The sequence below is a fragment of the Muscardinus avellanarius genome (assembly GCF_963383645.1).
Source record: "Muscardinus avellanarius genome assembly, chromosome: X".
NCBI classification, from domain to species: domain Eukaryota; kingdom Metazoa; phylum Chordata; class Mammalia; order Rodentia; family Gliridae; genus Muscardinus; species Muscardinus avellanarius.
Window position 1 is genome coordinate 8346243 of NC_137792.1, and position 25854 is coordinate 8372096.

The following is a 25854-nucleotide window of genomic DNA, read 5'->3' on the forward strand; positions in this document are numbered from 1 at the left end:
CTAAGTTTGTCACTGCCTTGCTCTTGAGTCAACTTTTTAGAATAGATGTCATGATTTTATTTTTACAGTGCAGCTCCCAAAGTCCATCTACTGCTTTATTGAGCAGGGTGTCAAATTATAGAAGTCTTAATTTCAAGTTCTTGAAGTTAGACTATCAGCCTCAAAGAAACAGTACTTAAAGATGCTAACTGATGATAAATTAAAATGATGATGCTAGTGATGTATTCTAAATGGGTCTCTTCTTTTTCATATGTTATTTGGCTTTAGAAGTAAAGGTTGAATATTCAAAATATAACAACAATAACACAAAATGAACATTCCATTTCATCTCTCTTCTAAGTCTCTTATATGTGCTACAAAATTTAATCCTCCTTATGCATTAGATACTGCCATCCTCACTAACAGGAAACTGAGTCATACAGAAATTATATAATTTATCCAAAATCATGAAACAACTGAACCAGGCCTCAAACACCAAAAATTTGGGTTCCATTCTCCTTATATTCCTGACAAACACCTTACTTATCTTACAAAAGTCAGCTCAAGAGTATATTCTCTATGAAGCTTACCCTTATCTCCCCCTCATCAGGTATAAATAATACAATAAAGACTATATAATTACCATTTGGAGTTCTTATGCTGTACCAAACTCTGCACTTAGTGCCCTTATGTAACCCTTATAAAATCAGCCTCCCTCCTGGTCAGGCAATAAAATGGTTTTATTCAAAGCCCTACACTTTAAAATTAAATTGTAGCTTAGTCTTTATTGCATTCTCTCTAAAAGCTCCAGAAGGAGAACTGCATTCATAACACAGAGGAACACTTCTTAGAATCACTTCTTTCTCTTTTCCCACCTCTTTACCTACCCACTCACATCCCTTTAGCCTTCACAATAGCACCTAAGAGCTGCATCCAATATCCTTCTTCGAAACTTCTAAAAAATCTCTCCTTGGAACTCAGTCCAGGCTTCATTTCTTTGCTCTCTCCATTCTTATTTCTCTCCTTATTTCCAAATCCTCTCCAAGTTAAAAATCACTTTGAATGTTTTTGGAGTTCTATATATCCTTTAATCTAGAAAAAGTAGAATGGATTGATAACATCCTATGGCAGGTAAAAACCATATGGTTCATGAAGAAAGAGGTCATAAAGAAAGAGGCTTTCTAGGACTCAGGGTCAGACATGTTTCTCACCTAACTACTGATGGAGGCACACTCCCCACCAGTGATTGGAGACCAGAAAATTCTCTCCAAAAACTCTAGCACACCAAGACATGTGCTGCATCAGGATATGACCCTTATCTCCACTAGTCTACATGTTTCAAGCTTCTTTTCCTTGGAAGTCCTACATAGATAACAGGGAGAAAAGCTGAATCACTCACTTCATCACAGAGGTAGCAGGTCTAATAACAAAGGAAACTTTCCCTCAAAATAAAACAGTAAACTGGGTGCCATGGTACTCACCTGCAATCCCAGTACATGGGAGGCTGGGACAGGAGGTTTTCAGGCTGGAAACCAGCCTCAGAAACCTAGCAAGACCCTGTTTTAAAATTTAAAATATAGTAGGGTTTGGATGTAACTAAGAGACAGAATATCCCTGGGAACAATCCCCAGTACTACACACACACATACACCATACACACACACACACACACACACACACACACACACATAAACACATACATATACACACACACACAAGAAGACAGTGCCATCTCTATGTTTAGATTTTGCCCTTATCATATATTTTTTTTTCATTTTATCATCACCACTCTTATAATATGTTTCAGTTTTTGCCAGTTTCATATGAAAAATTAAGGATCAGAAAGGGTTATTTTACCAAATGGAATAGGGTCGATGAATACAGATCCATAATTTGAATCCAGTCTGAATAAAGATAAGCCTTTGAGTTTAGCCACATTAGTGTTACCTAATCACTTCAATCTCCTTTCAGGACCCTCTGTCCTTTACAGAAGGAGTCAAAAAGCTATTTCCCAAGAGCAAAATCAACCCATTATTTGATTTTGTAAATAAAGTTTCCTGGGAACATAATTACACTCATTCATTCATTTACACATATCTATGGCAGCTGATTTTATAATACAGAGGAAAGATCAAGCATGTATGATAGAAATTGTATGGTGCATAAAACCTAAAATATTTTCTATGTGGTTTTTTTTTTTTTTTTACAGAAAAAGGTTTGCTTATTCTTATTCTAGAAGAACCTCATAGCACCTGTAAAAGTTAACCAGAGCAGAGTGTGGTGGAGCACACTTGTAATCCCCATGCTTGGGAGGCGGAGATGGGAGTATCGCACAGGTTCAAAGTCATCCTTGCTGGCTTAAGAGAACCTGTTTCCAAATAAAAATATAAAGTAGGTCTGGGAGTGTAGCTTGGAGGTAGAAGGGTTTCCAGGAACCCCAGTACCACCAAAAAGAAAAAAGTTAACCAGAAACAGGACAATTCATCAAAAATCTATTTTCAGATTATTTGCCATTTCATGTTTACCAGTGCACCAAAATACATTTAACAAACTTGTGCCACCATGCCTGGCTTAGTAGATAACTTTATTAAACTTAATTGAAAAGTAAAAAATTGTCAATATCATCCACATCTAAAAATTATGCATATTTTTCACATATTGCTAATCATTTTGAGGTTAATACCCCAAGCCAATGACTTGTTAAAATGAGCAACTCTATCTAAATAAATGTAATAATAATATACATATTTTATCATTTTTAATTTTAAGATCATATTTAAAAAGGGAGTAGAATAATTATATGACTAGAAATTAAGTGTGAGGACACCTGAGATTTAATATTTTTCTTAATATTCCCGTTTGTCACTATAATTTCTTCTATTGACTTGTGATAAATGAGTAGGAATTATACAAGATCTCTGTCTCTTTAGATTTAATGAAACAGAACAAAACACACGTACTCATCAACACACACATATACAAAAGCCTAGTGTTGAAAATTCACCATCAACAAGATAATTTTATTTAGAGGAACAGCTATAATCTGACTTCAGAATTACAGAAGGCTTGACTCATATTTTTTTCAAATTAACTTCAGGTTATATATTATATATAGAAAGATGAGCAAAATAATTCACTTAAGCTAACTCATTTTAAAAGTGTATTACAGGTATACGTGATGATATGAGAGAAATTATTAGGCTTTAGAGGTTTAAATGTAAATGATTTATAAAAACTATATATGCATATGTACATATATGTATATATCACATATATATTATATATAACATACATATATATTATATATATTATAAGCTATACCTCCAAGCCCTTTTTTATATTTTGTTTTGAAATAGTGTCTTACTAGGTTGCTGATAGTCTGGCTCATTTGCTGAGACTGGCCTCAAACCAGTGATCCTCCTGTCTCAGCCTCCCAAGTATTAGGATTTCCGGCATGCACCATCACACCAGGCAAAAATAGTTGGTTTTTTTTTTTTTTAGTTTTCTGAATAGGCAATATATTTACACAAATGGCCTTATAAAATGCCTTATTAAAGTCTTCTCTCTGAACTATAGTATGATGTGGGACTACAATGCAACAATAAAAGTATATATTTAAAAAGTCTTCCCTAACCACTTCTTCTATAAGCTCAGTTCCTAAGTTTATATCTCTCTCAACATGTAAACATTTTATGGGTTTATCAGGAACACATTAGAATTACAAAGTTAACACATTAAATGATTTAAACTCATATTATATTGAACTTCCAGATGTCAAACAATATATTTTCATTTGCTAAAAACAACTTTGGTATTCTTGCTCATTTACTGTTAACCCATAAAGATTCTTTTGATATTGCTATCATCAATAAATTGTTTTTCATTATATTTATATGTACAAAAGTTACTGATTTCTACATGTTAGTTTTATACTTTATTACTTAACTGAATTCCCTTAACACATGTCATAGATTTCCCAGATGGTTCCCTTGAATTTGCTGTATAAACTGTCATAATGATTATATTATCATTTCCTTCCTAAATTTTATAACCCTAGTAAAGTTATTTTGCTTAATTTTCTTAATATCTACTTCAAGCACATCATTGCATGGTAATACTAATGTGAACATTCCTGTCTTGTTCCTGGTACTAATTGTAATTATATGAGGACAGCCTCATTAAACATAATTCTGGCTTTTTTAAAGTATATATTTCCCCCAAATTAACATTATTGATCTAGGTTGAATCTTATAAATATCTGCTTAGCATATAAGATGATGATCACATAATTTTCTTGTATTAGATTCCTGACCCAGGTGGGTTCATAGAGAAACTTCTAGTATACTTTGAAAGAACATATAATTCTAACCAAGTTTGGTGGTGCACGCTTGTATTCCCAGCATTTGAGAGGTTGAAAAAGGAGGATCACAGTTTGTGGCTAGCCTCAGTTACTTAGTGAGGCCCTTTGCAACACAGTAAGACCCTGTTTCAATATAAATAGTAAACAAAATAGGGCTGGGGATGTAGCTCAGAGGTAGAAATCCCCTGGGTTCCATCCCCAGTACTGCAAGAAGAAAAAGACAAAAAAGCATATAATTTGGATCTATTTTGTCTGTTTCATAACACAGTAAATGAAAGAAAAAGTTTAAATCATAATGAAAACAACAATGATACCAAAATTTCCAAAAACTGATTATACTCATAAACATAAAACATAACTACAAAAAAGCCTCAGGAAAATGCTATGTAGCAAACAATTCACCAAAGCATTAAATATAATATGTTATGAGCAAGTGGTATTTGAGAATGCAGTAACTTCCATAAGAAAATATATTACTAAAATATTTCATATTAATTTACCTAAGAATGAAAAAAATCATAATCATATGCTAAAAAGTAACTCTTGAAAAATATATTTCTTCTAGGAAATTATCCTACCTGGATTTTTATAATCTCTTCTAGAATCAGTTTCAGTAAATAATATTTTAAAGTAAAACTGTCTAATTCTCCTAGGTTTTCAAATATCCAAGTTAAGCAAAGTATCACTTTGTGGGGCTTTTAATTTTCTTTTTCTGTGTTCTTTCTGATTATCATTTCTTAGTTTATATAGCTATATCTTCCCTTTCTTCACTACTTACTAGCTTATTTGAACTAAAAAGTTAGTTTTGCATTGCATTTAATTGTCTTTTTTCTAATTATTAATTTCTGCCTTTATCTTTACTAATCATTATATTTTCTTATAGTGAATTTTACTGTTACTGATAAATTGATAACTACATGAGGAAATGTTCAATATCATTAGTAATCAGGGAGATGCAAATCAAAACTACTCTAAGATTCCACCTAACCCCAATCATAATAGCAATCACCAAGAAGTCAAACAACAGCTGGGCATGGTTGCTCATGCTTGTAATCCCAGTATGAGAGGTTGAGAGGTTGAGACAGGAGGATCAAGTGTTTGAGAACAGCTTCAGCTATGTAGTAAGCCCCCACCAAAACTTAGTGAGATACTGTTTTAAAGTTACAAATAAAAAATAGGGCTGGGGTATAGCTCAAAGGTAGAATGCTCCTGGGTTCCATACCCCATACCACATACAAAATAAAGAAGTCAAAAAAAACAAGAAATGCTTGTGAGTTTGTGGGAAAATAGAAACTCTTCTACACTGTTAGTGGTATTGCAAATTAGTATATCTGCTATGGAGATCAATGTGCATCAATATGAACCAGCTAGTATCTTTCCTGGTATCTTTCCAAAAGAAGTGAAATCAGAATATTATAGTAATGTATGCATATTCATGTTTATAGCAGCACAATTAAAAATAGCCAAATTATGGAATCAACCTAAGTGTCTATCAACAGATGAATGAATCACAAAATTAAAGGATATACACACAATAGCATTATACTCAGCAATCAAGAAGAACAAAATTATGCCATTTTCAGGGAAATATATGGACCTGGAGAACATTTTGTGAAGTGAGATTAACCGATCACAGAAAGTAAAGGAGTATATATTTTTTTTCTCATATGCAGAAGCCAGCGAGATTCCAGTAGGATTTCAGATAATGGAGGAGAAATTTCAGTGGAGCCAGGGAATTGATCTAAGGGAAGGGGTTGAAGAAAGATAGAATCAATGGAGGAATCACTTCCACTGATGTTATGTATATATGTGAGAATACCAATGTCAATCTCAATATCCTATATGGGGAAGGGAGAAACTAAGGAGAGAGGGGAAAAACCCACCAAGTGCTGTGTGCATATGTCACTATCACTGTAAACTACATTATGAGTGAGACTACAATGTACCCATAAAAGTATAAAATATGGATCTTGTTCTAAATACTGCTCTAGATAGGTCTTATAAGCATGATATAAAACATTTTATTATTTTAAGATACTATGCAATTTCAGTTTATATTTCTTTTTTGATTAAAGTATTAAGAGAAGTTCACTTTCCCTAGAGAGTAAGAACTTATATCCTGAACTTTGTTTTTCTTGTTCTTTATTTCTACTTATATTATCATGAGAAAATATTTGCTATATTATTTCCAATTTTCAAAATTTATTATCTTTGCAGTATAGTATGTGGTTGATATTTGTGAATATTATTTAGGTACTTGGGATTGAAACATATTCTTTTTTTCAGAGTTGAGAATTATGTTCTTTAGTTCTACCATTTACTCTCACTTCAAGTCCCAGTTTATTGGACATTTCTTCTCAGACATCTTCTCAAAACTTGCACACCCTAATGTCAGATGGGCTCCTACCCTCTAGGCTTCTCTAGCACCTGTATTTCCTATTTAACTAATTATTGCATTGTACTAAAATTGCTCATGTATGACAAGTATGTCCATACATTCAAGTTCCCTGAGAACAGAGACTATGTCTTATATAGTGACAGTTTTTTGCATATAGAAGGACCTCTGAATCATTCCTTGAATTAATAAATGAATGAATGAATACTTCTGTAATTTGCCCTGCTTTAGAATTCTGCTTAGAGAAGAAAGCTGTATACTGGGAGGATGACACAAGGTAAAAATATTAAGAATATATAGGAATTGTCTAACAAGTAGAGAATCTTCCAAACAAGCTCCTTAAGGCCCAGGTAGATACTGGTAGCCAATTACATTGGTAAGCAGCACATCAACCCAAATGCAATGGGAAAAATGGCAAAGTAGCCAATGTTCATCATCAGCATTTTATACATTCCTAATTCTATGCCATCTCTTAATACACTGCCATTTTAATTTACTGCTCTGGTTCCAATGTTCAGAAACTTTCTCAAGTTCTTTTTTCATTTTGCAACTAAAATTCCAGTCAATTAGACTAGTCTCAGTTGATTATTGGTTTCATTAAAATAATTTGCAATGAGTTGTGACTGATTCTACCAGCTCAATTTTTCAAAACATATGTACCTCCCTAAATGGAAGCCTTCTAAACTAAATAAAACTTCTGAATAGCCTATCCAACTGTATACCTAATTTTGCACTGATAATGCATGGAATCAGTTTATAGCCAGGATCTATATTCAATCTTCATCTTTCCTTTTCGCTTCCTCATTTAAAAAATTTGAGAATTCCATTAGCTGATCTAGAAAGTGGTCTCAGCTCTGGAGTTCTATCATCAAGCTTTAGAAAATTCTTCTAATTGACCCAAATCACCATTATAGAATTAATGAGAGCAAGAAAGTTAAATATTAACTCCATAATGAATCTTCAAATGGTGATAGAGGAGTAATAAAAGTATTCCATGTGGTAAAATTAGAATGAATGTATGATGTCACAGTTGAAATATGGCAGAAAATAGGCCAGGCCTGCCTTTGCTCTTTTTTTTCTTTTTTCTTTTGTGTGTGTCATACTAAGTATTGAACCCAGGAGTGTGTTCTACCTTGGAACTACACCCATAGCCCTTTTTATTTTTTATTTTGAAAGAAGGTCTTACTAAGTTGCTGAGGGCCTTGCTCCATTCCTGAGGTTGGCCTTGAGCCTATGATTCTCCTGTCTAAGCCTGCCAAGTACTGAGATTACAGGCGTGAGTCACCATGTTTGGCTACTACCTTTGCTCTTAACTATTTCTTTGACATTGGAAAAATCCCTCAAGCTCCCTGACCTTGGTATCTGTATAACTTTAGTATGTAGAGATAGGATGGTTCATATATTAAAATTTTGAAAGAATGATGTTTCCTATGAAACATATATAATACAAATTTTTCACAGTGACAATGTACTTCATAATGTTAGAGAAAATTGGAAAATATTATATAAGAATTCACATTTTCATAATGTTACTCATTAATATATGCCTTCAATATTATCACCATGAGTCATAACATTGTATAAAGCTCAACAAAAATTTATGGCAGAGATCAAATTAAATTATGAATTATAAAAGCATAAATGTATCTATAATGGCATTTAAGAGAATACAAACTGGAATTTAAATGCAGTTTATCTAAAATTCCACAAGAATAATTTTTCCCAGTTTTCTGAAAATTAATAGCTTAGAATTTAAGTGTAATATTCAGCTGTCTCAGGCCAGAGGGTAATTTTGAAAGAAGAACCTTTGGAGGAAAATTAGCCCCCACTGCTAGAGTTGATTTAAAGATACAGTAGCTGCCCCAAATCTCTTAAGTGCTTCTATCCTGGAAGAAGTCACAGGAGACTGACTCTCACATTTACCTTTAATGAAGATATTAAATTGGATGAAATTATTAATTAATCTAACTAATTTGCAGTACTCATGGCATTGATTCTAATAAAATTATAAAAGCATAAGAAGTCAATTCAACCACAATGAAGAGAATTAAGATGTCTGAGCACTTAGAAGGTACTAGGCCTAGATCAAAGCAGTACATATTAAATCATGTGCATCTCAATCCTTACAGGAAACCTATCAAATGGAGGCAGGCTTAATTATTATCCTCATTTTTCAATGGAGAAATTTAAGGTAATGATTCATTAGGTATCTTTTAGAGTAATTAAACATTTTTAATTGTTAGCATTTTTAATTGATATCCTGCCAAAAGAAGTAATTTTACTTTGGTAATGTCTATATCATTATAAACTTAAAATATAACCATGATTCAGTCCTATTAGGGAGCTTCATACTTAGCTGAAGAAATATTATTTATATGATATTTCTGCAAACAAAGTGCTCTCATTATTTCCCTGACCCCAAGAGAGTTCATATATGTTGAATAATTCTTGCATAGTATTAGGAAATACTACTTTCTGTTACAGTTATACAATTCTAATTTCATAAACTTGAAACTAGCTGTGCAGAGCAAAAAGGGAAATGATGGGTATTAAATTATATGGGTCATATAGATTCCAAATTGATTTGGTACTTACTTCTTCAGGATATTTTTGAACTGTGTCAACACTTCATTCTTATCAGTGATGTAAAAACCAGGCAGATACAAGATTTTTGCTAATAATAAAGGCATTTTCAAGAAGAGGTGTGGTTTCTTTGCCATCCTGGTTCTAAATGATGCATGATGTAGCAGGCATTATTTTTGTGTCAGGCTTCCATGATCTAACTTGAGGATTGGGTTGTTTCAGTAAACCGAAGACCCTATAACAAATATTTTGAATGTAGATAGTTTATTTGGGAGTTGGCCTCAGTAAGGACAAGGGAGAGTATGGAGTGTAAACAGGAAATGGAAAAAGGAAAAAAAGTGTACTTTTGAGTTGGTTACCATGAGAAGGTAACTAGATTTTAATTTTGCTGGCGATTCCCTAAAATGTATGGAATTTTCTTACAGTTGGCCCCACCATATAAAAAAAAAAAACTGTGGAGTCTTTATCTATCCCTTTGGGTTTAGGGTTGCCCCTGGAATTTCTGGTTTTATAGGTTTCCTTGCATGAATATTGAGAAAATTAACTAAAGTGCTAGAGAATTTTTTAGGCAGAAAAATAAGGGCTAAAAGTGAGCTGCCAATGGTTTATATAATTGACCATTGATTCTGCATGTAAACTCAGTGTGCTTGCCTTGCATATTATATACTTGATTTTTTTTATATCAGCACCATTTGTTTATAAGCAAGGAAGTCACCATCTTAGGCAAGTCCCATTTGGTTCACAGTGGCAGGCAATGCATACACAGTGTCAGATAACACTGAATGTTGTCAGGTAGTGTAGATGACTGAAAGCTACTACCAGGACTCACAGCTCTGATCACCTTGAAGCTAGAACACCATACATCATTGAATTAGGTTCCTCTCTTATCCCTTTCTCTTTCCCTTCAGTTACAGAATCTTAAAATGCCAGATTCTTTAGAAATGATCAGTTGACACTAGGTATGATTATACAAAACTATAATCCGAGTACTTGGGAGGCTGAGACAGGAGGATCACAGGTGATTTGAGGACAGCCTGGACAATTTAGTGAGGCCCTCTACAACTTAGGAAGACCTTATTTCAAAATAAAAAAAATAATAATTTTAAAAGGGCTGAGGGTTTCTCTCAGGGGTAAAATATCTGTGGGATCAATCTCCATACCAAAAAAAGTAAAGAAATAACCAGTTGAACCCTTTTTTTATCCCAAAGGAAGAACTTGAAGCCCAGATAGGTGAAATGATGTGAACAAGTTTTCATAGCCAAGACTCTATCACAGCCCTGCTTCCTCTTTTTAGTTTATGTAATCCTACAGGATTGAGTTCTATCAAGAAACTGAAATGGATCTAAATTCTCTGAAGTAGATATATACAACAGATATATTAGAAATTGATGTGTTCAATGAGCCCAACTCAAACCTTTTCATACTTATAATTTATCTTCTAAGTATTCTGCACACTTCCATATTGAAAAGTAATAATACCTCCTCCTGATGGCATGGCTTTTTTCATTTGTTCAAAAAGCCTACAAATTTATTTATGTCATTTTATTCAAGAGGCTGTAGAATTTCTTCTTAATTACTAGCAGACTCCTGCAGGCTAGTATCTATTACAAGTAACTATGTAACCATTAGAGGGTGATTTGTGCTTCTGATTTTTGTGGTAGGGAAAGAGGGATGGAGCTGACTTGGATCAAAATTGCTGCTAGACTACAGGAAACAGGCACAGTAGAGACCCGATCTTTGTTAATTTACACTAACAAAAAGTGAGATCACCAGCCCAGCCAGAGGCTTTTGTACCACATTAATTCCCAACCTCTGATGAACCTGTAGCTCCTTTTCTTGTTTTCTTCTCCCTACATGGTACTCTGGAAGGTTTCCATTTCAGTTTCACTTTGCATGGTATGAAACAGTAGGTAGCCGATTAGCTGTAAGAGCTTTAGGTTAGAACGCACTAGGTTTGAGTACCCAGAATTCCATGCTAAGAAGGAAAGGTTTCTGTCAAGTTGGCTCCCATGGAGACATCCTCACTGACCTGCAGCTTCCCCTGTAAACTTACTTTAAAGCACAAAGCTGATGTTAAAGCAAGTCATAGGCCAGAGGCTGGGCAGAAAAACTTCTCAGCTTCCACCGACTCTACTACTCAATTAAAATTAATATCTCATGCTCTCCTCTGTAAAATACTCTTCAATCCTCCAACAAATTAATCTTTTTTTTTCATCTTCATGTTGTAGCAACACAATGATAAAAGGGTTTAGGTGTACTGCGGGGAAGCTCAGAGCCAGGAGGAGGCTCACTATTCCCCTGACATCCCAAAATTCAGGTGTTCTTGGGAAAATGGTTTCTTTATCACTGAAAGTTGAACTGGTTTACTGAGACCACATATATTTTTAGCCTAGAATCGCCCATTCCCTATACATTATACCCAGCCGTCATTTGAGAAGTTGACTTGCATCGGGGGTGTACTATCTGTGAAGTCTGTGGTATGATGAAGAACTTACTCATATTCAGTCTATAGAGACTCATGCACACACTTTGATAAAGTTCTGAGTTACAAAATTGTTAAGATCTTAAGGTTTAGCCAGTGCTCCCTTCCTCATCTGGTCTTCTCATCACCTTCTAGGGGGTAGAACCAACTTAGAAATCATAAGTAAACAAGTTAAGCTCAGGGGATGGAGACACCTCAGCTTATCAATACTCTTCGTCCTATCAAGCCTCCTCTCTGGGGGCCACAAGATGAAAAGCATGAGACAATCTTTGGTATCACCATAAACCCTGCCAATCATTCTAAATCATTTTATTTAGAGCAATCTAAAGAATAGGACTGAATTATTGTTGTTGTTTTGTTGTTGAGTTTACTCTTATATTATTAAATTCCCCTTCTCTCCTTCCTTGCTCATAATTTAGAATTTTAATCTAGGGTAAGGTAGGCTTGGGGAGTAAATAAAGAAAGAGAAGCAATACGTGAGAAAGTGAAGCACTAACTGCTGACTTAGATCACAAATACAAACACTATGATTAGACAATTTAGGTGACAGATGCCTCTAATCCCACTACTTTGGAGGCTGAGAAAGGAGGATCACAGGTTCAAGATGAGCCTTAGCAACTTAAAGAGATTCTCAGCAACTGAGCAAGTCCTATTTCAAAACAACAACAACAAAAAAAGGTGTGGTAGTACAACTCAGAGGTAGAATTCCTCTGGGTTAAATTCACAGTCCCTTCTCACACATACTCACAAAATTGATTATCAGCCATCTTTAAACATTTCTGATCAGAGTACCTCCATGGTTGCAGGTATGACAGTGCTATTTCTTCCCTACTCCTCCCACTGCATGTACTTTCTCACCTCTCTCTCATATCCACTGTTGTTATCTGGTGAAATCACAGTCTGTGAATAATTCCTCTGACTCAATCCAGAAAGGCAGGTTCCCTAGGGGTCAGCAAATAAAAAAGGCATAGAGCTTGGGATCAAGCCAGATTAAATATGACTTACAGCTCAAACATCTTTTAATCACATAAACTTGGTAAAATTAATCAATTTGTGTGTTTTGAGCATTTTGTTGATGATAGAGGTGGTTTGTTTTTGGTTTGTACCAATTTCTCAGCCTTTGTGAGATACAAGAGTGATCACTGCAATGAGGTTCCATTTTATGTGAACTTAGATTATGTGAATTTAAAATAGAGCAACATAAAGATACTAATAAAGTCTTAATGCATGCATGGAACATGAAATACAAGAGATTCTACTTTACATTTATTCCTCTGGGGAAAATTGCCTTGAATTATGCAAGTTTTGAATTATGCAATGTTTTCGGGAGCTCATCCCTTGCAAACCAATGTGAATTTGGATCTAGGAGCTGCCAAATGCATGCTACAATTTACATAAAGTGTCTTATTCAATCTTTCAATAATCCTACAGGACTGGACTCATTGGGCCCCTACCTCAATATGAAGTAACTGAGATTCTGAAAGGTTAGGTAATTTTATCAAGTTCATTGGTCATTCAGCTAGGATTCAAGTACAATCTGGCACTATCTTATTCAATATCTCTCTCTCTCTCTCTCTCTCTCTCTCTCTCTCTCTCTCTCTCTCACACACACACACACACACACACACACACACACACCAAACACACACACACACACACAAATACAATACACATTCTGTTAAGTGGAGTATCATATTGTGTCATCATTCCTGAAAAGCTTATAATTGTTTTTCTAAGACTAAGAAAACCCAGTTAGCACTCGTCTTCACTGAGACTGTCTTTTCCAATAATGCTCAATTTGATACTGACCCCCCCCACCAATTCCTTTCTAAATATTGTCCTTTTTAGAGAAGAAATATTTATCACTTATTTTGTCACTGAAGGTACAGTTACAGGAAGCAGACTCTTAAAAATCACTAATCATATTAACTGGAAATGTAACAAAATGCAACAGACATAAGCACAAGAAATATTTCCACTATTTCTTGCTTCTTCACCTTTCTCCCAATGCAATTCTCTCTGCACCTTAGCTCCTCATATGTCTATATTTAGAGAAGGCTTTGACTTGGTGGAGCATTCATGCAGTGTCCCTATGGTACCTATAACAATGAGATATCACCTGGCCTTCCATGTGTATTCTGGGTTTGGCAGTCCTACTCTTCTGGTACCTCTCCTCCCACAAAACTTACCTGATTTGTGAGCTTTGTCAAGCTACTCTAAATAGTTTCCTGACAACCATGACAGAGAGAAACTTAGTCATCTTCAGAAATAATATCTACTAACTGGACCTATGTATCACCCAATGCCCCCAAAATTAACTGGTCCCCAAAGGTTGTTCAGAACCATCTATAACTAGTTGGTTCCTAAAGATACCAGGCTTGGAGGCACTGCCACCCACTGGCTATTTCTGCAAACAACACCTTCACGAGAATTTTTATTTAATGACTTTGCCTAGATAACAGCAAGAATATCAGACATAAAGAGAAAATGGGGTGGGGGTAGTGATAATATAATAACCCAAGTAGTCCAAGTAGTCAGTGCTGCCATTATCCCTCTCTGCCAAAGAAATCTGACTTTCCAACATTAAACAGCAGGTGTGAGCTCTTTAATTAGGTAATAAAAATGGCAACTTGGCAGTGAGACTATAAAGATAAAATGTACAACATCATGAATCTTTGGCACCAACATTAATCTGACTCGCTATATTTCTTTCTGATGATATAGTGACTAAGTATAGATAAGAGACAAAACAGAAAAGCAAAGCTGGAATTATCATTTCCATCCCTGTTGAGTAGTAGCTATATAAGATTTAGACATGCATTTAATAAGCCTATTTTTCCATCATAAAATGGGAATGGAGAAGGTGGTGGTAGATTCCATTGTATTCAACAAGCAACACTGATCAGAGCCAACAAAGGCTTCTCTTCTCTGTAATGAGAACACATCTCAGGCTCTAGTGGCCAACATATATCCTTCATTTCACAAGTATGCTAATCAAAGTTAATTAAAAATCTTTCATTTCTATATTAGATAAAATAAAATTATATTATATTGACCAGAAAAGCTTCAATTTTGCTTCAGCAATGGTCTGCAGGCATTATTTAAGAATAATTAAACCTTTAACCATGCAGGAGAGTATGAGAGCTCATTGGACTGAGAGAAAGAAAATTATCTGAGAAAATGAGATTACCCTTTTAATTCTATGTTGCCTCTTTAAGTACCTATTAATATGTAGCACTCCTTGATTGGCTGTTGGAATAATGTCACATCTCTCTGGGGTCAGCCTAGTAGCTAGAAATGTAGATGTACTTTTAGTTAGCACATTGTCACATAGAATTGCTTTCCTGAGGAATAAAGAGGGTGTTTAAGCTGAATAGCCCTTTAAGGAATCCTTATACAATGATGACCATTCAACTTTACTGGGTATAAATATGGAGTATAAAAATGGCTTAACCTATGAACAACTGGCTTCATGTTGAGAAAACTGTATAGTATCTGAACATAAACAGAAAAAAAAGTGCAGGACTAACATAAATAAATGACTTGCTTTTCCACTTAAGCCTCGCTGGCTTAAGAGACCCTGTTTCCAAATTTTAAAAAGTATAAAAATAGGTCTGGGAGTGTAGCCCGGAGGTAGAAGGGTTTCCAGGAACCCCAGTACTACCAAAATAAATAAATAAATAAAATGCCAGGACAGTACTGGAAAAAAAAACATTAATGGAAAATAACTCTAAAGCAATGTAAATGTGATGCTTAAATAACAAAGCAACTAGCTGAGTTCCAACATCTAACTGATACATTCTAGTAAGAGATTAAAGAGTCGGGCATGTGCTTGTAACCTCAGTACCTGGGAGGATTGCAGTTCGCGGACAGCCTCAGCTACTTGGTGAGGCCCCTTGCAACTCAGTGAGACCCTGTTTCAAAATAAAGAACAAAAATGTAGGACTGGGGGTATACCTCAGAGATAGAATTCCCCTGGGTTCTACCTCTAAAAAGAGGTCAAAGTTTACTTCATATCACAAAAACTTAAATAATTTGATAGGTTCTACCTTTCCATCAGATATGTTTATAAACTATATGAGTTGTAAAGTTATAAAATTAATAAGTGCTCTGTCCCTTAGTGAATAACATCTAATTAATCTGAATGTTGTCAGCTGTCAGCTCTAAAATATCTGAGCTAAAATTTTCCTCCTTTTATGTTTTTTTATTGTAGATGACCCTTCATATAAAACAGTGAATATGAGCTAGGCATGGTGGTTCATGCTTGTAATCCCAGCACTTGGGAGGCTGAGATGGGAGGATTACAAGTTTTTGGCCAACCCCAGTTACTTAGTAAGCCCCTCTGCAAATTAGTGGGGGGCCTATTTCAAAAATACAGAATAAAACATATGGCTGTGGTATATCCCACAGGTAGTATGCCCTTGAATTCAGTTCGCAGTGCCACAAAAAATTGATTGTGAAATGTATCTTAACTCATTTTTAAATTTTGAAACAGGGTCTGGCTTTGTTGCTGAGGGTTTTGCTAAGTTGTTGAGGCTAGCTTCAAACCTGTAATTCTCCTGTCTTAGCCTTCCAAGTAATGGGGCTACAGGTTTATGCCTCCACACCTGGCTAGGAATCTGAATTTATATATTGCTTGGAAAATTTGTCCATCAACAGAAATTCATAGGATGCTTATTAAATGCCCAAAGACCTTTATCCCCTAAATATCCTGTACTTCAGCTAGGTGGATAAAATACATATGCATGAAGTGAGCACTAAACTGAATGATTCTAACTGCAAGTGTCTTACAAATCCTAAAGATGTAGGAGAAAACTGTGGGCTAGAATAGGCAGTGAAAGCATAACCTTGAAGATGAAATTTGAGCTTCTCCTGGAAAAATAGTCTAGAAAGATATAGGTAAAGAAAAATGAAGGAATAACTTGAATTCTGGGAGAATTGTAGGTCAGGGTTTCTCGGTCTAATACCATTATCATTTGAGATTAGATACTTCTTTGTCATAGAAGGCTATCCTGTGCTTTGTTGGAAATTTAGCAGCATCCCTGGCCTCTACCTCTAGAACAAGTAGCAAGTCCTTCCTCTCCAGTTAGAACAACAAAACACATATTTAGACATTGATTAATGTCCTTGGGAGGAATATCATCCCTGGCTAAGAACCAAGTCAGAGATATTTGTTTGTTTTTTCTATCTTAGGGTTTATCATCTTTAGAACTATTGCCATTTGTGCTGGTTAAGTCTTTGTGATAGGGTCAGTCTTGGGCATTATAAGATGTTCAGTAGCATCTATGACCTCCACCTACTAGATGCCAATAGCATCTCCCATGGCTGTGACAAACAAAACTATTTCCAAACATGGTCAAATATCCCGAGGGATGCAAAATTACTTCCCTTTATTTGGTAATCAGTGGTATAGACAATGAGTCATTGGTGGAAATCGACTTTGCTTCCTCAGGGGTTAGGAGAACTGCTTAAACAAAGTAAAAAGTTTGTGTTAGTAAAGACTGAAATAAGATTGAATAACTAGGGCACACAGACACATGCTGTGCAGGATCTTAAATATCAGCCTGCAATAGGTGGACACAGTAGTTTATAAGCACATGTAAGATGAAATTGGTGTTTTGAATTTAATCTCAAATAAGGAAAAGTACTAAGTGCCACCAAGAGAAATTAAATGCAGAGGGACCAGTTACGAAGTTGTTATAATAACCAGGTCCAAGTCTCAGTGGCTAGGATTGTACTGCCCTCTTTGGAATGGAAAGAAAAGAGTGAACTCATAAGAAATGTTAAGTCTATTCAACAGATTGAATATAAGAGATGAAAGGAAGAAACGATTCAGTGGCAAAACTAGGGTTGCTAGAAAAAATAAATATTCTGAGATGAATGAGGAAGGAAGGAGTATTTAATTATTTAATGAGCTGTATTTTGCAAATAATAACTGTAGGTATTTTAGGATTCTCACAGGTGTGCCTGAGAAATCAGCACTGATAGATGGATTTGGAAACACAAAATTCTGAAATTTATGGATAAATTAAATAAATGTTTTCTTCTTATAAAACACTGTACTATGAAGTGGTTTGCCCTAGATATTTTAGGGACCCAGGGTTTTTCTATCTTATGACATTGAATTTTGAACAAATGATACTGAAAGTGACTACAGAAGAGTTAAAACTCAAGGACCTCTTGGAAGATTTTAGAGTATCTGAAGAATTGCGGGCAATTTGTGCCACATCCCACTGTAGATAAAACTAAACTGACAGATCAATTCTACTGTCAGAGGAAAAGGAATTCGTGAAAACTTGGACAATTTAAGGAGTTGGAGACACACAAGCCATTCCTATTATCCAAATAAGAAAAAAAACTACAGGAGTGGATTAATTCATTGACAATATGAAAATAGAGTACACATTGAAGAGGAAAATTTCAATGAACACAATAAATAGAAGAGGACTCACAAAAGATTCAGAGATATGTTACAGGCCCTGAAAGACAACCAGCACTGTGCAGAAGTAGAAAATGTCAGGAGTAGGAGAGGGAAATTTCTGTAAGAAGGGTAAAATATCTGCTTTTCTATCATTTTTTCTTTTGGAGAATAAAAACAACACCAAAATTACAAAATAAAGCTAGGCAAATGCCTATAATCCCAATACTTGGGAAGCTGAGAAAGAAGGATCACATGATTGAGACCAATCCACAGTAATTTAATGTGACCCTGTTTCAAAATAAAAAATAAAATAGGTCTAAGTGTTTAGCTCAAAGGTAGAATGACCCTGAGTTTAATCCCCAGTACTACTATAGTAGTAGTTTAATAGTAGTAGTTTAATCCCCAGTACTACTACTACTACTACTACTACTAATAATAATAATAATAATAATAATAACAACAACAACAATACTAACAACAACAAAAGGACTGATACATCTGTATCCCACTTCAAAACCATCATTATCTTTATTGGTGGTTGGAAATCCAAAGCAATCTTCCTGCCTTTCAATGTCTCCTTTGCTCTTCCATGAACCTGTTTTCCCAACACCATGAATCCCCTAACCCACATGTCTAAGTCAGTGGGTAGATCACTACCTCCAAGTCCACTGTATTCTCTTCTGTCCTTATGGCTTTGCCTTTACAGCTTGCATCCAAGCTCTGGCTTTCCTCAAGCCATATATTGAATGCAACATTATCTAGGAATGATACATTTGTTTTCTGTCAACACTATCCTTCCCATAGTCTGCTAGCTTTTTCATCCTTTCTTCATTGTGACCTGTGGAAACATCCACCATGTGTCAGTTATATGTCCTTATGACTATCTCCTTTTTTCTGTTGTTGTTTGTTTTTGGTAATAGTGATTGAACCTAGGGACAGTCTACATTTGAGCTACACTACCAGCCCTTTTAGTTTTGTTGTTAATTTTTTTTTTTTTTGCTGGTCTGGGGGTAGAACCCAGGGGCATTCGAACTCCGAGCTACACCCCATGCCTTATTTTTTATTCTTTATTTTGAAACAAGGTTTCACTAATTTGCAAAGGGCCTCACTAAGTAGCTGAGGCTGTCCATGAACTGTGATTCTCTGGTCTCAGCCTCCCAAATGCTGGAATTACAAACATGCATCACCACGATTGGCTCGTTTTAATTTTGATATAGGGACTCTATATTGCTGAGGGTCTCACTAAGGCACTGAGGCTGCCTTCAAACTTGTGATCCTCCCATCTCAGCCTCTCAAATACTGGGATTACAGGCATGTGCCACCGTACCTGGAGACTATGGGTTTCTTAAGCATTAAACTAGGGGATACTGTGTTGCACTACCACAGGACAAACCAGATAAAACCATATTCTAGGTTAGGAGCTGCCAAAATTTTTCTGTGATTGACCATATCGAAGTTTAGAAGCTGTATGGGCCATTTGGTTTCTGTTACATCTCAACTGTGACATTTTATTACAAGAGCATCCATAGACAACATATAAATAAGTATGGCTGTGTTTCAATAAAAGTATTTATAAAACATGTGCTGGGCCAGAATAGATCCTTGGGCCAGGATTTAAAATTCCCTGATCTATGTGAATGATACTTTTCTGGACACAGTGTGAACAGGATCCCCTGAAGTATAATCTGTGATGTTCTGGAAGAATCAATATGCATCTTCATCATCTTTGTATCTTCTTCCCTGCCTCCCAAAGTACCTAGTACAATAAATTCCACATAGTAGATCATAAATATTTGTTTCTAAATTTTCTGAATTAAATATGCCTGAAAAGATACCAATTCAGTGAATTACAACAGCATGTAAGAGATTAATTACATTCAAAAGCTATCTTGCAAGACTGTAGTGAAGTAGTTCAGGAAGGGATCATGTAAGCTCAAGAATCATGAAAAGACTGTGACATGGAAAGAGGTGAGCTAAAAACATCTAAGGATTAACAGCCAAAGGGAGAGAATCTGACATTAGAGCTGGATAAAAGCACCAAAAAGGAATTTCAGTCCTGAGAGACTAACACCAAGGGACATCACATCGTATGTAATAGATGTCTCCCAACACCCTCTAAATCCCTGTGAATAATGCATTTAAGGCCAGCACTTCAATGCTGGAAAGATGTCAGTGAATTGGAGGAAACCAAAATGATTAAGAGACTGAAAGGATTCGTTTATGAGCAACTATAAAAGAAGGAAAATAAGTGCCTGGCCTTCTGATGGTCAGAAGAAGATGAGTTTACAAATTACCAAATACTATAAACACCAGAAAGGGGAGAAATAATGGTCAGCTCTATTGAACTTAACTCTTAGTATGGATATATTTTAGGCATTGACAAATTCTTCTCATTATTGGGACTTAAAGCATTTATAGGCAATATGAATAATATATAACTGGTATTGCTGCATTTGGTAATATTCTATTATTACAGAACGGGATTGCTCCAAAAAAGCAAGTGCAAGGTAAATTATTGCTTATTAAGGAAAAAACATTCCAGAAATGAGATAATTAAAAACTCACAATTAGTACACGCTTAGTAGTGTCAAATTTATACAATTATAGGTAAGAGTAGATAGTTTGGAGTATTGAAAATAAAGCACAAAAATGCATATACCTAGATAAATTTCCTTCCTTTTTCTTAATTTATTTTCTGGTGAATTTTAATCAAACATCATGATGCAGTTCACAGTGATAAAGGCGTACAGACACACACTCACTGAGTCCTCCCCAGTTCCCACTCCATTCGCTCTCCCTCTCCACTTTCCTGTGCAGGACACTGTTATTGGCATTAACAAATTTGTGCATGTACATCATGTCCATTGAAGTGTTTCCCTCTTCCAGTCTCCCCCTATTTCCTTATTCCCTCAGTTAAGTTCCCTTCCTCATTCAACTAAGTTTACTTCATCTTTGTCTGGGCTTCCTCCTATGTCCCAATTTTTCTCTAGATTCCACATATGAGGGAGAACATCCAACCTTTCACTTTTGTTGGCTGACTAATATTGCTTAACATAATATTCTCCCACTGTTGGTGGGAGTGCAGAGTAGTTCACCCACTATGGAGATCAGTGTGGAGATTCCTTAGAAAACTGGGAATAGATCCACCATTTGATCTGGCTATACCACTCCTGGGTATCTTTCCAAAGGGGTTGAAATCAGAGAACCTCATTAACATATGCATACCCATGTTCATAGCAGCACAGTTTGTAATAGCCAAAATATGGAACCAACCTAGATCTCCATCAACAGATGAGTGGATTGCAAAATTATGGGAAATAAACAAAATGGGATTCTATTCAGCTATAAAGAAGAATAAAATAATAGCATTTGCAAGAAGATGGAAGGAACTGGAGAACATTATGTTAAGTGAGATGAGTTAAGCACAGAAAGAGAAGGGACATATGTTTTCTCTAATATGCCCAAGCTAGGGAGTAGTGGGAATACCAGAGGGACTCCAGATGATGGAGGGGAAATTTCAGCAAAGCTAGAATGGAAGGATAGGAGAGGAAGAAAGCTGAGGTTGTCCAATGGAGGAGCTACATACGAATATGTGTAATAGCATAAATACAACATGATTAACCTGGACACTCTCTATTGGGGGAAGGGAAGTGGAGGGGGAAGGGCATGAAGCACAATGTAAATGTACACCACTCTCAATATGTTCCACTTATAAAAAATAAAAAGTTTTCTTTTTAATCAGATATTTTTGTGTTAAATCGCTTATGTTTTATTTTGGTTGAATATTCCTGAATTGTGAGAGTTTAAAATAATTTAGAACTGATTTCATGTCCATTTGGATCAATAAATTGATAGAAATTACAAATTGGTTATGGAAGAACCTAAAGCTATACATAGTTTATTTCTCATCCAAGTTTTGGAATTATCTTGATTAGATTGTTTTAGGTGCTTGGGAAAAAAAGAAGTGAGCATTTTTAAATAGTTCTCATTCTATTTTACCTCATATTTTTGTCTCATTTCATTACAGAATTTATTTTTAATTGGCATGTAAAAATTATGTGGTCATGGTATACAACATATTTTTTTTATTAATTTATTTTTTATTGGTGCAATGTATTCATACATTATAGTGGTATAAAGAAAATACTTTTGTAGACATACATGCACATATCGCCCAGTTAGCCCCTACCCGATCCCCACCCCATTCCCTCCCCATCCCTCCTTCCCATGCTTGGCTTAGTGGTTGACATCTAGTATTATAGCAATTTATACAATATTAACATTGATAATCTCACATAACAGTTTCATTTGTCTGGTACCAAACTCTTGATGCCTTAAAGATAACATTTCATATTTTGATGTATCTATATACTGTGAAATGGCTAAATCAAGCTATTTAAACATATTCATTACTTCACATACTTATTTTTGTGTGTGATGAAGACACTTAAAATTTACTCTCATTAAAGGATAAAGCTACTTGAGCAGGTGGGCTATAACTGAGAAAAATAGAACAAGAACACAAACCAGAGGGACATGGGACTTTTACTGCTCTTCTCAGAATCCTCTAAGTAGAATGGAAACATTGCTTATGTACTTTTTTCTCTTTTATTCTTTCCAAAATGTTACAATCATTTGAATACTTGAATTGACATGTTTAAGAGGTTGCTCTTCCTTGGCACTGAAGACTGAACCCAAGGCCTCACACATGGTAATGTCATGTTTAGATTCATGTGTATATTGAGCAATGATCAACTCATAGTTGATCCTACCTTAAACCTTTATCATTTCTTTATGGTGAGTTCCTTAAAAATCATATATATATATATATATATATATATATATATATATATATATATATGCATTATTGTTAATTCTATTCACCTCTATGAATACATTTCTCCTATCTAACTATAATCCTGTACCCATTGATCCATCTCTTTTCAACCCACCTCCCGACTTTTCCAGCCTCTTGCTACCACTATCTTACTCCTAACTTCTATGAGATATTTTCAGATTCAGTATGAATAAAGATCATATGGTATATGTTTTTCTGTTTGCAACTTATTTCCCTTAACATAATCTCTTCCAGTTTTATTCATGTTGATGCAAATGATACAATTCCATCCTTTTTATTGCCAAATAATATTCTACTCTATGTATATACCACATTCTCTTAACAATTGCTCTGTAGATGGGTATTTGGGTTGTTAGTTGTGGCACTATTCACAAATTCTAGAAAATCCTTGACCAAGGAAAGGAGGTTACTCTGGTGCTCGTGCCATGAGGAATCTGGTTTCCCTGAAATCTGTCACAGCTTCTGTTTCTTTCTTTCCCCAACCTTCTTTTCTCCCCCGTCTCTCTTACTCAGGTCTCCTATGTGAAAGCGATTGACATCTGGATGGCAGTGTGCCTTCTGTTTGTGTTTGCAGCCTTACTGGAATATGCAGCAGTTAACTTTGTCTCCAGGCAACACAAGGAGTTCCTGCGCCTCCGAAGAAGACAGAAGAGGCAGAATAAGGTACAGTTCATCCTCAGTACAAAGTCCTGTAGAGCTTGGGGTGGTTAACCAGGCAATGCAATTCAGAAAATGGAACACAATAAGCAAGAATCTGAAGTTATATTTTGTCCTTATTTGCACTATTATACTTAATTATTGGTTATATTAGTCCTTTAAATTTGGGGGAAAATTATTGGATTTAGCAAACAAAAATGTAGGTCATAAAGTTAAACTTGAATTTCAGATAAATATACACTTTGTATTAAAAGTATGTCCCAAATATCACACAGGATAAACTTACATGACAAAGAATGCTTTGGTATATATGAAATTACTGTTCTCTCGGTATTTTATCTAGAAACATTAATTGGGTATGTAGACTAAATTTAACAAAGTTACTTTACTATCTTGGTTTCTTCTAATTTTAATAATTTGCATGTATGTGATTGTGTGTGCACATAGCTGATTGGATGGACTTTTTTTCCCAAAACTGCTCTGGTTGATGTAAATACTGCCCTATTTATATAGAGAGCTACTGGAGAAATCCAATTAGACTGATCTTTTTGTCTCAAACTTTAATCCAGAAACCTGAACACTACACTATCCAGAAGTTTGATGCTTTGAAACATACAGCTTAACATTTCCAGATCAATGGTTCTTAAATTTGCCTGTACATTAAAATTACCTGGGAATTTTTTTAGCCATTTGCCACATCCCATCCCAATTAAATCTCTTCAGGATGGGGCATAAGCATCAGTATTCCTATAGGTTCCCAGGCAATTCCAGTGTGCACGCCATGTTTGGAAAACCCTGCTCTGATTTATCATCTAATCTCATATAGGATATCTGAAGGCCTGCAAATGTTTGCCATTTTAAATTGGAAGTGAAAATACCATTTTATATAGAGAATGTTACCTCTTGCAATAATATTGCTAAAGACCAAGTTAAAATTGTATGTGTAAAAAATTAGTTATTTCTCAAAACATGTTTCCCTCAAATGTAATACAATAACCTGATAGTGAAACTACTGTGTTAGAGCAAAATGAGAAATTCTTTGCTTTCAATCTTAATGCTTCCAAGTATCTAGACATAAAGCTGAATATTTGTTTTTAGACATTGTTAAGTTTAAGAATTTATATGTGTATGAGCTCACCAAGTCCTGACTGCATCTCCCAAAATGTTTCCAGCACATACTCTGAAAAAGATAAATATATTCTGCTAGGTGTCCTGCCTCTTAACCTTTGTTACACTTCAGGAACATTCTGTCCTGCCATAGCCTAAGGAAAACAAACATCAATAAATATCTCTTGCTGTAGATTACCTTTTAATATTAAGCTGTCAACATTTATTTCCTCTTTGCCTCCCTGTTGGTGCTCATCATTTCTTCGATCAATCCACAAGAGTCCAGCACACAGTGCCCTCAGTTCAGGGTCACTTGTGTCACCCGCGAAATATTATTAGGCTGTAGTGGCATTTCAGCACATAAAACAGTACAGTTTAAAAAAAAACTTGCACTGCAATCACCTATTAGGCAGTGGGTTAAGTCATTTAGCAATGCCTTTTAGCCTCTAATACTGTCCAGATTTCCATGATTTTACTATATCATAAGAATCACCTTGGACTATTATGAAAAAATATGAATTCTCAGTGAACTTCCCTGAAGACACTCACTGATTCATAAGTTCTGGGGCAAAACACAAAATCTGTATATATTTTTTTTTTCGGGTCTGGAGACGGAACCCAGGGGCATTCAACCTCCGAGCTACACCCCCTGCCCTGTTTTTTATTCTTTATTTTGAAACAGGGTCTCACTAATTTGTAGAGGGCCTCACTAAGTAGTAGGTGAGGCTGTCCGCGAACTGTGATCCTTTGGTCTCAGCCTCTTGAATGCTGGGATTACAAGTGTGTGCCACCACGCCTGGCTCCCAAAATCCATATTTTTAACAGGCATCCCAAGTTAAGAAACACTATACTGACTCACTGATGATATGCTTTCCTAGACCATAGATGGAAAGTGAGTTTCATTTTGCTTTCTAATTGGTAAGACCGAGATAAGAGGATCATGCAGGTTTGAAGCCAGCCCCAGCTACTAAATTAGGGAGGTTCTCAGCAACTTAGTGAGAACCTGATTCCA

General features: G+C 35.4%; 1 protein-coding gene across 2 annotated transcripts in view; it reads left to right on the top strand.

Annotated features, from left to right (window-relative positions):
* The window catches only part of GLRA2 (glycine receptor alpha 2), a gene marked incomplete at both ends in the record, with an annotated part of 207005 nt that overhangs the window by 139491 nt on the left and 41660 nt on the right, over positions 1-25854 (top strand). For both annotated transcript variants that reach the window (XM_080719045.1, XM_080719044.1), the window contains one exon: positions 23592-23741. In XM_080719045.1, the coding sequence (XP_080575171.1) occupies positions 23592-23741 (150 nt within the window). The remainder of the gene's footprint in view (positions 1-23591; positions 23742-25854) is intronic.